Source organism: Hirundo rustica, chromosome 30 (genome assembly GCF_015227805.2).
Source record: "Hirundo rustica isolate bHirRus1 chromosome 30, bHirRus1.pri.v3, whole genome shotgun sequence".
NCBI lineage: Eukaryota > Metazoa > Chordata > Aves > Passeriformes > Hirundinidae > Hirundo > Hirundo rustica.
In genome coordinates, this window is record NC_053479.1 from 438,760 (window position 1) to 451,750 (window position 12,991).

The 12,991-nt window shown below is 58.0% G+C and overlaps 1 protein-coding gene across 1 annotated transcript; it reads right to left on the reverse strand.

Moving 5' to 3' along the window:
- Positions 1–296: 296 nt before the first annotated feature.
- On the reverse strand, positions 297–5,934 carry SLC48A1 (solute carrier family 48 member 1). The gene is made up of 2 exons (XM_040088328.2): positions 5,536–5,934; positions 297–649 (listed from the first exon to the last, which is right to left on the reverse strand). Exons 1-2 carry the CDS (start codon positions 5,672–5,674, stop codon positions 297–299), a joined length of 492 nt encoding a protein of 163 aa, XP_039944262.1. The 5' UTR covers positions 5,675–5,934.
- Positions 5,935–12,991: the final 7,057 nt, after the last annotated feature.

A 12,991-nucleotide genomic window follows, 5' to 3' on the forward strand; every position in this document is an offset into this window, starting at 1 on the left:
TTCTGGGGTTGTGACCCCTCACAGCTTCTCCACCCACCCCAGGACAACCCCGTGGGGCTTCTCAGCAAACAACAAACGCACACAACCTCCAGGAAAACAACCTCGGAACGCTCTCCCTTTGGCCTGGGGCCAAGCAAACCGCGGGAGGGATTTGGAGCCGTTCCTTAGGGAATCTTCAGGGGTTTGGAGCTGGGAATGAGCAGTCAGTGCTGAGACCTCGGGCTTGGAGCTGCTCCAGGAGGGATGGACATTTGTCACGGAAAAGAGGAAATTCCCAGGTTTTTGGGGGGGATTTTTCACGGAAATGAGGCGATTCCAGGGTTTTTTTGGATGGCAGGGGGTGGCCTCCATGTCACAGCAGGGCAGGGAAATGCGGTGACATCGCTGCAGGCTGTCCCCAAAAGAGGAGGTGGCAGGAGAACCCCCAGCCCTGCTCTGTGCCCAACCCCTCCCCAGCGCTCCCAGCCCCTCCAGGACTCACACTGGTGCTGGGTGATGGCCAGGGCCAGGAAGGCGCAGAAGCCCAGCCCGGAGAGGATGGAGAAGAGGATCCCGACGGAGAGGAAGAACCTCAGCCCTTTTAACCAGGTCCTCCAGTAATCCTGCAGGTACATCACATGCGTGATTAGGGCCCAGAGCGCCAGCACACCTGTCCAGGTGACAGCAGGGACATCAGAACGGCACCCACGGACAGGTAAAACACAGCTCAACCCCCCCAGAACACCTGGGAACACCTGGGAACAGCAGGGAACAGCAGGGAACAGCAGGACACCTGCCCAGGTGACAGCAGGGACATGAGAGTGGCACCCATGGACAGGTAAAACACAGCTCAACCCCTCCAGAACACCTGGGAACACCTGGGAACACCTGGGAACACCTGGGAACAGCAGGACACCTGCCCAGGTGACAGCAGGGACATCAGAACGGCACCCACGGACAGGTAAAACACAGCTCAACCCCTCCAGAACACCTGGGAACACCTGGGAACAGCAGGGAACAGCAGGGAACAGCAGGACACCTGCCCAGGTGACAGCAGGGACATCAGAAGAGCCACCAGCCCCTCCTGCCCAGCCCAGCCCTGCGGCTGCCAGGACCCGCTGCCCCCTGCCCATGTTCCCTGCCCAAAGGACAGGATTCCCACTGGATTCCCACCCCAAAGGACACTCCATGACCAATCCCGCCGTGCTGGAGGTGCCCAGGCTGGCGGGAGGCGTTTGGGAGCGGGGCAGATCCCGTGGTCACGGCTGCAGAGTCATCGCTCCCCAAAATGCTGTCCCAGGGTCTGGTGACAGAGCTGAACCCTCAACTTCTCCAAAATCCACCTCCCACACTTCCTGCTGCCCCGGGCTCCAGCGCTTCCAAGCCACATTTCCGACAGAAATGGGGAACTTGGGGGTCGGAGTCAGCAAAAAGCTGCTCCCTGCTGAGCCTGCCTGCGTGACTCAGCAGAACTGCCCGAGTGCTGAGTCAAGGTTTGGTGTTCCCAGCCCCAAATCCCAAAATCGCTGCTGCTGCTGCTGCCCCGAGCTCTGCGTGGGGAGAGCAGAACGTGAGTCCCTCGAGTTCCCCCGACCCGATCCAAGCACTGATCCAAACATGAGCCAAACCTGATCCAAAATGTGATCCAAACTCTGATCCAAACCTGATCCAAATCCTGATCCAAACCCTGATCCAAACTCTGATCCAAACCTTGATCCAAACACTGATCCAAGCCCTGATCCAAACCTGATCCAAACTCTGATCCAAACCCTGATCCAAACCCTGATCCAAACTCTGATCCAAACCCTGATCCAAACTCTGATCCAAACATGATCCAAACCTTGATCCAAATCCTGATCCAAACCCTGATCCAAACATGACCCAAACCTTGATCCAAAACATGATCCAAAATGTGATCCAAACCCTGATCCAAACCCTGATCCAAACCTGATGCAAAACATGATCCAAAACGTGATCCAAACCTGATCCAAATCCTGATCTAAACCCTGATCCAAACCCTGACCCAAGCCCCGATCCAAACCTGATCTAAGCCCTGGCCCAGCTCTCCGGAAGCAGCTCTGGGCCAAAACATCACCTGAAAAACTCAAGGTTTGAAACCATTTTTACTGGGAAATGAAAATAAAAGTTGTGACTTACTGAAAGCTTGGGGTGATTGACTGCTGGAGCTGCCGGTTTTCACCTCAGGGGTTCCCCCAGATCCCCTCCTCCTTCCCTAAACCCTGAGCCAGGGGACAAAACCCCGGAGCAGCAGCGGAGCCTGGACAGCTCCAGCCCCACCCCGGGTTCAAACAACACCCAAACCCCTCCATGAAAACACAAATCCCGGTGGATTTCCCCCACACCCGAGGGCTGCGGCGGCCCTGGAGCGGGAGCTGCTCCGTCAGACACAATCCAAGGATTTCCGACAGGGAATCCAACCCGAATTATCCCAGGGACACAAAGCCCCAGGACAAGGAAAAGGCCCCAGACAGCCCCGCCTGAGGCAAGGAGAGAGGGGCTGGCAGGTATCAGCATCGACTCCTGGGTAAAACACAAAAACCTCCCAGCACCCTTGGAACGAGTTGAAATAAATCCCAGGAGTTCAAAGCAGGGCTGGAACCTGGGGCACGATCCTCGCCCCCCTCAGATCCAAATATTTGGATAATATTGGAGCTCAAGGGAAACAAACTTTCCCTGCCTGCAAGCATCCAAACAAAAACCGGGAGGAACTCGAGGTTTTGTCAGCCTCCTGCTCCTCCCGGAGGGATCCTTCAATCCCAGGGAAAGCAGGGGGTTTTGTTGGGAATGAGCTCAGCTCCACGTGCTCACGGCAGGGCCCCGCGTCCCACACGGAGATCCTGGGGAAAAACAACAAATCTGCAGCAGAGGCAAAAAAAGAAATAAAAATCCCCAAACGAAAAAAAAACCCTGCAGATTTATTCCACAAGGAGCCCCCTGATTCCAGCATTCCTGCAGGGAGCATCCCGATTCCAGCTTGGAAGGCGTGGTGATGGCGAAGGAAATGAGGGTAAAAAGAAAAGTAACATTAAAAACTCCCTGGAAAATGGTGATCAATTCCAAGACCTCTTTTTTTTTTTTTTTCCCCGTTTGTTGGGGTTTTTTTGGTTTGTTTGTTTTGGGTTTTTTTGTGTGTTTACAAAGCCTTCAGTCCTCTTCCAGCTACACAATCCCCTTTTTATCCACTCCAGCTGCAGCATCAGCTGGAACGAGCTGAAATCCCCACTCCAACAGGAGCCGGAGCTTTGCCAACCCAAATTTGGCCACTTCCAGCTCTGCCAAACTTTGTCTCTCCTGGGTGATCCCGGGAGCCTCAGCTGCGTTTGGAGTAGGTCAAAAATGGGGGGATTTTCCTGCCAAAACTGAGATATTTTAGGAAAACAGCTTTGGAAGGAGAGGAACCTTTGGGATCTTCTGGTGTTTTATCAGACCCCATGCTCAGCTCCCACTCCTTCCGTCCCTCAGGTGTTTTTAAAATTCCAAGAGTCTCCAGAGCCTCCGTGACTGGGTGGAAATGGAATGAAACCCCCGGGCCAGCTGGGGAAGGACGTTCTGGGCTCTGGGGTGGAGCTGCAGCACCCGCCGGGAGTTTCTGCTTCCAGCAAGGGATTTGGGATGATCCCAAAAGTCCCAAGTCTGCATCCTGGAGATCCTGGGGATTGGGGAGCCGCTTTTTTCCACGCAGCAGTGGGGGTTTCTCACCCCCAAAGCCGACTGGAAGGACTGGAAGGGCTGCTCAGCACCTGGAATTGCATAATTACAGGGAACTGCGGGCTCCAGCCACAGCCTCGCCTTCCCTCCACGGAACTTCAGATCAAATGAAGTTCTGGCTGCAAATAACAGGGAATGAGTGAAATTTGGGGCTGATTCCCAAGCAGGAAAGGGTCTCTGGGAGATAAGGGAAATATCAACAAATGGCAGAGGCAAGGCTGGAGATTCCTCGGGATCAGGAGGAATTATTCCAGCCAGGAAGTGTGTGGATAAACATCCCCAAAAACAGATACAAAGTCACAGCAGATGCATTAAAAACTAGATAAACACGGACCAACAGGCAGAGCTTGGCTTAATCAGGGCACTTTAAAGAGGATCTGCAAATTCCGCTGTCAAAATTCCACTGTCAAAACTCTCCTGTCAAAACTCCTCCATGAACGCAAACACAGCAGAAAATACTTTCATTTGCTTTCTCCTGCACTTCTGGTTCCCGATCCCCCCCAGCAAAGCAAAGTGTGGGAATTCTCTGCCGAATCCCAGTTCCAGCTGGAAATAAAAGTTGTCTTTTTTGAGGCAGAGGAAGCAGAGACGAGCCCAGCCCTGCACCTCATCCCTGGATCCTTTCTAAATTTTAACTTCACTTTCTACGGCTCCTCCAGGAATTCAGCCAGGGAAGCCCTGGAGCTGCAGGACTCTGTCCTGCTCGAACCCAATCATTAACCCAGGGGCACAAACCCCCTGAATCTCGCAGATTTCTGGGCACATCGGGTGCAGCTTTACCCCTGCAGCCCAAAGCCCCTCTTCCAGAGTTCTTCCAGCACTTGGGGAAATCAGGAGGATTTCTTTTCTCCCCTGAAAACCTCAGTCCCAGGGAAAGGGCTCCTCAGCCCCACTGCTGCCCTGACACCCCCTCAGCCCTGAGATCCGCCCTCAAACCTCCCCTCGGCCCTGGCGAAGGGGATCCTTGGTGCCATCATCGCCCTCACTCCCTCCTCACCCTCACATCCCTCAGGGCTGAGGAAGGGGCTCCTCACATCCCTCAGGGCTGAGGAAGGGGCTCCTCACATCCCTCACACCCCTCAGGGCTGAGGAAGGGGCTCCTCACATCCCTCAGGGCTGAGGAAGGGGCTCCTCACACCCCTCAGGGCTGAGGAAGGGGCTCCTCACACCCCTCAGGGCTGAGCGAAGGGGCTCCTCACATCCCTCACACCCCTCACACCCCTCAGGGCTGAGGAAGGAGGTCCTCACATCCCTCACACCCCTCACACCGCTCAGTGCTGAGCAAGGAGCTCCTCACACCCCTCACTCCCCTCAGGGCTGAGCGACGGGCTCCTCACACCCCTCAGGGCTGAACAAGGAGCTCCTCACTCCCCTCAGTGCTGAGGAAGGAGCTCCTCACACCCCTCACTCCCCTCAGGGCTGAGGAAGGGGCTCCTCACACCCCTCAGGGCTGAGGAAGGGGCTCCTCACACTCCTCAGGGCTGAGGAAGGGGCTCCTCACATCCCTCAGTGCTGAGGAAGGAGCTCCTCACATCCCTCACACCCCTCACATCCCTCAGTGCTGAGGAAGGAGCTCCTCACATCCCTCACACCCCTCACACCCCTCAGGGCTGAGGAAGGGGCTCCTCACACCCCTCACTCCCCTCAGGGCTGAGGAAGGGGCTCCTCACAGCCCTCACTCCCCTCAGGACTGAGCGAGGGGCTCCTCGGCCCCACCGCTGCCCTGACCCGCTCCCCCCGTCTCAGCCCCCTCGCACCCCGGGCCCGATCCCCTCCCTCAGCCCTCAGAGCCCCGGCCCGGTGCCCGATCGCTCCCCGGCGCCGTACCCGAGAGCCCCCCGGCCGCCGCCGTGCCGGGCTGGCGCAGCGCGGGCACGACGCTCCAGGCGCAGAAGACCGAGAGGCCGCTCAGGGCGCCGAAGGACGCGTAGGCGACACGGAGCGCCAGGGACCGGCTCACCGCCATGGCGGCCTCGGCGCGGCCCGCCCACGGCACCGCGACACGCCCCGGGAACGGCAACGGGAACGCCCCGGGACAGGGACACGCCTCGGGACGGGGACACGAACACGGAACGGGAACGCCCCGGGACAGGGACACGGATCGGGACGGGGACACGAACACGGAACGGGAACGCCCCGGGACAGGGACACGGATCGGGACGGGGACACGAACAGGGAACGGGAACGCCCCGGGACAGGGACACGGATCGGGACGGGGACACGAACGGGGAACGGGAACGCCCCGGGACAGGGACACGGATCGGGACTCGGGAACGTGACAGGAATCGGGACACGGCCCGGAGAACGGGACACGCCCACCGGCACCGGGACACGCCCACAGGCACATGGACATGCACCGGGACCGGGACACGCCCATAGACACCGGGACACGCCCCCTGGCCCGGCCACGCCCCGCCCCAGCGCGACCCCTGGCGGGCGGGAGGACACGGGGGGGGGGACACGGGGGGACACGGAGGGGACACGGGGGGACACGGGGGGACACCGCGATCCCGCGGGACACAGGCCTCAGCTGGGGGGCACCGGGAGCATGTGGCGTTGGGGACATCTCCGGGTGGCTTTCGCTTCCTCCCGGGGGGAGCTTTCCTTTCCTTCCCTCCGGCCCATCCTGTGGGATTGCGGTCAGGGGACACCTCATCAAAATCCTCAAAGACTTTTTTTGGCTTTTTTTTGTTCCCTTTTCTCCCTTCCTCTTTTTGATTTACATAATTTTTTAAAAAAACCACTTTTCCCCTTTCTGAGCCCTTGGCTGGGTCCGGCTCTGCTTCATCCGCGGGGACAGGAATTCCCAGCGAGGACTGGGGTGAGAATGGGATTTTCCCGTCCATTCCTCATCATTAATTAGTCGTCCTGCGAGCGACACGGGGACAGAGGCGCTCCCGGAGCCTGGGAATGCGCTGCCTGCTCTGTCCCAGCTCACGCATTTCCCGGGCTCAGCCTCTTCCCAGAGGATCTTTCCGGCAGTGGGGAAGCTCGGACACCTGCTCTAGATGGCAGCAGCCTCCTTCCCTTTCCCGAGCCTCATTCCCGGCTCTTCATCCACCTCCCACCCCTCCTCCTGCTCGCCCATCTCCCTTCCCCCCCCTCCATCCATCCCTGCCTGCTGTTCCCCCATGGAATTCTGGCTCTGGAGGGGCTGCGCGGGCCCTGGAGCGCCCTGGGACGGTGGAACTGTCCGGTGGAACGGGACCGGCTTTAAGGTCCCTAAAATCGGGTGCCATCCCTAAAAACCCGGTGCTGTCCCTTAGTCCTGATGCCATCCCTAAAACCCCGGTGCCATCCCTAAATCCCGGTGCCATCCCTAAATCCCCGGGCATCCTCGGGAGTGCCCTGCCAGGTCCTGCCTGCCCGGGGAGGGGTGTGGCCGCGGTGGGTTTTTTAAGCGTAAAAACCTCGAGAGCAGCAAATAAATAAATAAATAAATAAATAAATAAATAAATAAATAAATAAATAAATAAGGATCTCATTTCCTGTTTTTCCTGCAGGAATTCGGCTCCCTGGGCACGTCGCTGGAGCGGAACGAGCGGCGTCAGCAGGCGCCCGGCGGCTCGGCCAGGTGAAATCAGCTCCTCCTCGCCCCGGTTGCCCTCACGCCCGATTCCCCCGCGGGGATTTGGAGCCGGTTTGTGTCACCCCGGCTCTGCTGACTCTGCCGCGGAGATGCTGCGGGATGATTTTTTTAATGGTGGGAAAAGCTCAGAGCTGAGGAGAAGCAAAAGTCTGGCGTTGGGTGGTGTGGGGTTTGTTTTGTTTTGTCTTCAGATTTATGGAGGATCAGCAGAAATTCACCCGGAAGGATTTGGGGGAGATAAAATAAGTGGAGGGCTTTGGGGAGGTGGCTCTGGTGGGTCCCAGGGACCAGGAGCAGTCCCTAACGCTGACCCCAAGGGGAGGTGACATCACCCGACGTGTCCGGGCCCGTGACACTTCAGGGCCTGAGTCACCTGTGCCCCAGGGGGAGAGCTGCGCCAGCTCAGGAAGATCTTGAGCTGTAACACAGATAAGAGTTAATAAACATCTGAGTCCCAACACGAAACACGTCTCTGTCGAGCGTTTAATCCCGGTTCTGCCAGAAAAGAGGAAAAGCCGCGGAATCTCACCCAAGAGGTGACTGCAGCTGGAATTCCGCCACGGAATCTCACCCAAGAAGTGACTGCAGCTGGAATTCCGCCACGGAATCTCACCCAAGAGGTGACTGCAGCTGGAATTCCGCCGCGGAATCTCACCCAAGAAGTGACTGCAGCTGGAATTCCGCCAGCCCCGGGAGCGCAGCGGAGGCGCCTGGAGCCGGCTCTGGGGCAGGAAGCGTCTTTTTGATCAGTTTGTGCTGTAAATGCGGAGTCCCAGCAGCAAAGGCAGTGCCGGTGTGGGACATCCCGGAATCCCAGACTGGTTTGGGCTGGAGGCACCTCAGAGCCCATCCAGTGCCACCCCGAGGACGCTTTCTGCCCTCCCAGGTTGCTCCAAGGCCCGTCTGGCCTGGCCTGGGACGCGTCCAGGGACAGGGCAGCCACAGCTTCCCTGGGAATTCCATTCCAGGCCCTCACGGGGATGGAATTCCATCCCAAATCCTCACCCCCATGGGCCGTGGGTCAGGTGGAGGTGGCTGGGATGGAGCTGAGGATGAGGAGAGGAGGAGGAAGCGCTCCAGGTGGGAGCAGCGATGTTCCCGCTCCTCCACCCCAGCCCGGCTCTCAGCTCCCACCCTGCCGAGGGATTTTCACCTTTTGACCCAAAATCGTTTTCCCGGCCCACCTCAGGCAGCGGCTCCAGGTAACACCTGGATTTTCCAGAGCTGTGGACCTTGGCCCCGTTCCCCAGCACCTGGTGAGCAGGGTGCCCAGAGCAGAATGGTTTTCCTGGTTGTTGCTCCTGCCTGGAGAGCCCCGGGAACAGCTGGGAAACAGCCGGATTTACCGGATGAGGGATCCTTCCTCCTCCTCCCTCCTCCTCCTCCCTCCGCCCCGGAGCGGGGACAGCTCCGTGGGGGCTGGAGCTGGGAACAAAAGGAGGAAAATCATCCGGGATGGGGACAGCCCTGTTTGTTTCCCGAGAGCTGGGAACAGCCTGGAGTCTCATCCTGAGAGCTGGCCCTTGAGGCCTTTTAGTTTTTCCCCTTTTAAAGGAACATTTCACCCTTGGGAATAACCGGGATCGAGACCCCAGAAATGCCAAAGACCCAAAGGAGAAAGGAAGAAGGAAAAGTTGAGGAAATGGGGAGGTCCCAGCCCGTCCTGGTGTGAGCAATGGTTACAAATCCCACATCTGGGGAGGACACTGGTTTTCTTTCTCCTCTCTCGGGGTTACTGGTGGGACTCGATGACCTTAGCGGGCTTTTCCGACCTGAGCAATTCCACCTTTCCACGCTTCCCTGGGTGCTCAGCTCTCGCTGGACTCAGATCTGAGGTGCTTGCGGCTCCTCGGAGACGCAAATCTGGGACTGGTTTCAGGAAGAAGCCGAGTGGGCACGGAAAGACCGGGAGAACAAGACACATCACGTTCCCCAAATGATAATGAGGGAATGAAATTAAACCTCCTGGGAGACCAAAACCCTCCTTCCTTCCTTCCTCTTTTCCTTCCTCAAGAGCAGCATCCCCTCCACGGCAGCAGCTCCTGCCTGAGCTCTCACCCAGATCCAGAAATGAATCTCACCCAGAACCGGGGTGAAGGAGAGATAATTCCTAAAGCTGTTGTTTCGACCCAATAAAACCCCGTGTAATAACAAGGGGCATCGCATAATTCGTGTTAATTCCGGAATCGCTGCTAATTCCGGGCCAATTAGGAGATAAAACACGGCCATGGAGCCGCTTATTAAATTACAAATCATCCCGGCTAAATCCGAGGATTATTTAACGCCCAGGGTTTCTGGAAGACGCTCGGGAAACTGCGCCGGAATAACGACGTCAGGGGAGCAGGAGCGTTAATCAAAGTAATGAAAACATAAATTAGGGGAGGCTGGGCCAATAAACAGGAAATAAATAGGGTTGGAGGGAGAGAAATGCATAAAGCAGCAGCATTAAAGGATAAGCCCCGCGGTGTTCGGAGCGCAGTAAATTCCCAACCATTTTCCCCAGGATTGGATTTTCGGGGCTGATTTGTGGCCGTGTCCCGGCGAGCCGGGGAGATGATAAATATGGAAGGTTTCCTCCACCCCCACCTGCCAGCCAGACCCTCCCGGGGGACACCCAGAGTTCCCAGGTTTCTCCTGGAATTTCTGCTGTGCCAGGGGACGAGACCCAGCCACCCATTTCCAGGAAACAGAGCCAAAATATGGGATGGAACAGGAATATTGGGATTTAACTCCGATTTCACCCCGTTCTTCTTCTGAGGGGCGAAGGATGAGGGGCAGGGTCAGCGTTTGCTGCCCTGTGGATCCGCAGATCCCATTTAGGATTTGGGATATTGGGAAGGGAATCCCTCTCCGGGAGGATGGCGAGGTCAGAGCTCCCCAAAGCCACCCGGAGCTGGGCAGGGAGCGCGGGATTAATGATTGTTGGAGGTAAAGGAGCGATAAGAGTTTGATAAGGCAGAGCTGCCGCCCGCGGCGGGGCAGGAGCTGCTGCTCCCGGGGATCCAGAGCCGGGCAGCCGGAGCAGCCTCGGGAAAGCGGCCGGGATCGGTGACCCCGCATCCAGCTGGGATTGGTGACCTGGGATCGGTGATCCCACACACAGCCGGGATTGGTGACACCGCATCCGGCTGGGATCGGTGACCCCACATCCGGCTGGGATCGGTGACCCCACATCCAGCTGGGATTGGTGACCCCACATCCAGCCGGGATCGGTGACACCGCATCCAGCTGGGATCGGTGACCCCACATCCAGCTGGGATCGGTGACCCCACATCCAGCTGGGATCGGTGACCCCACATCCAGCTGGGATCGGTGACACCGCATCCAGCTGGGATCGGTGACCCCACATCCAGCTGGGATCGGTGACCCCACATCCAGCTGGGATCGGTGACCCCGCATCCCGCTGGGATTGGTGACCCCGCATCCAGCTGGGATCGGTGACCTGGGATCGGTGACCCTGCATCCAGCCGGGATCGGTGACCTGGGATCGGTGACCCCACACACAGCCGGGATCGGTGACTCAGGATCAGTGACCCCACATCCAGCTGGGATTGGTGACCCCACATCCAGCTCGGATTGGTGACCCCGCATCCAGCTGGGATTGGTGACCTGGGATCGGTGACCTGGGATCGGTGACCCCACACACAGCCGGGATCAGTGACCCCACATCCAGCTGGGATCGGTGACCCCACATCCAGCTGGGATTGGTGACCCCGCACCTGGCCATGCTGCCGCCGCGATTCCCGAGTGTTCCCAAGCCTGGGAAGTGCGGGGGGCACTGGGAGGGATGGGATTCTCTGTGCCTGCAGCGGGATCCCACGCCCGGGGATGGGATGAGGGATCAGCGATGTCCCCGGGCTCAGGGACACTCAAGGGACACCTGAGGGACACCTCAAGGACACCATCAGTGCTGTGTGATGGCCTCACCCCCCCCCCGAACCCCCTGATTGATCCAGTAACACTGGGATGGGATTGGGATTGGGATGGGATGGGATGGGATTGGATCCATGGGATGGGGATAGGATGGGATGGGATTGGATCCATGGGATGGGGATAGGATGGGATTGGGATAGGATAGGATAGGATAGGATAGGATAGGATAGGATAGGATAGGATAGGATAGGATAGGATAGGATAGGATGGGATGGGATGGGATGGGATGGGATGGGATGGGATGGGATTGGATGGGATGGGATGGGATTGGATCCATGGGATGGGATGGGATTGGGATGGGATGGGATGGGATTGGATTGGATCCATGGGATGGGGATAGGATGGGATTGGGATAGGATAGGATAGGATAGGACAGGATAGGATAGGATAGGATAGGATAGGATGGGATGGGATGGGATGGGATGGGATTGGGATAGGAGAGGGTGGAGCAGGGATGGGACAGGAATGGGGTGCTGGAATCCTCAGCCAAGAGCGGAACCACCCGCGGTCCCGGCGGGGCCGGGGCAGGTGTCTCTCCTGCGGCTGCCGGGGTGGGGCTGCCCGGGCTCCAAGAGCTGCCGCCTTCCTCGGGCCTCTTCCTCCTTGTCTTAATGAGCCCTGATTTGCATGGGGGGAACGTGTCTGTGCACGGCCGGGGACCCGGGGCCCGTCCGAGCCTGGAACAACGCCGGGAGCGGCGCCGGGCTCACGGGGGGACTCCAGCACGGGGGAGGCGGGTGTGATTCCAGAGCCTCCAGGAATCCCGGGAAAAGCGGCCTCGGCCCCCAGGCGCTCGCAGAGGCAGCGGGGAGGGATCGGGGAGGGGAGGAAGGATCAGGATCAGGATCAGGATCAGGGAGGAAGGATCAGGATCAGGATCAGGATCAGGATCAGGGAGGGAGGATCGGGATCAGGGAGGAAGGATCAGGATCAGGATCAGGGAGGAAGGATCAGGATCAGGATCAGGGAGGGAGGATCGGGATCAGGGAGGAAGGATCAGGATCAGGATCAGGGAGGGAGGATCAGGATCGTGGTCCCTGTCCCGCTGCTCAAGGATGCGCCCAAGGCCATGCTGGGAGGCCCCAACTCGGAGGGACAGATTTGGGGTGACCCCCCCAGAGCCTCTCGGGTGCCGGAGCAGGAGGAGCAAGGGAGGCTCAAGGCTCTTTCCCCAAATTCCTTGAATCCACTGATGTTTCCCATCCCTGCTCTAGCTGGGGTGAGGGCTGATTTAAAGGCAGATTTGAATTCAGAAAAATTGGGATTTATTTCAAAAGTAAAAGCTCCTTTTGGCAGAGACTCCTTCCCCTTTTTTTTTGCCAAAAGCCCCAGCAAAAGCTCTCCCAGGACTGCTGGGCCTCGCTCCAGCTTTGCTGCTCCAGCTGGGGCCACCTCCCAGTATGGACCATTCCCAGCACAAACCATTCCCAGTATGGACCATTCCCAGTACGGACCATTCCCAGTATGGACCATTCCCAGCACAAACCATTCCCAGTATGGACCATTCCCATTATGAACCATTCCCAGTGTGAACCATTCCCAGTGTGCACCATTCCCAATAAGGACCATTCCCAGTACAAACCATTCCCAGTATGGACCATTCCCATTATGAACCATTCCCAGTGTGAACCATTCCCAATAAGGACCATTCCCAGTACAAACCATTCCCAGTAAGGACCATTCCCAGTACAAACCATTCCCAGCACAAACCCTTCCCAGCACAAACCATTCCCAGCACAAACCATTCCCAACACAAACCCT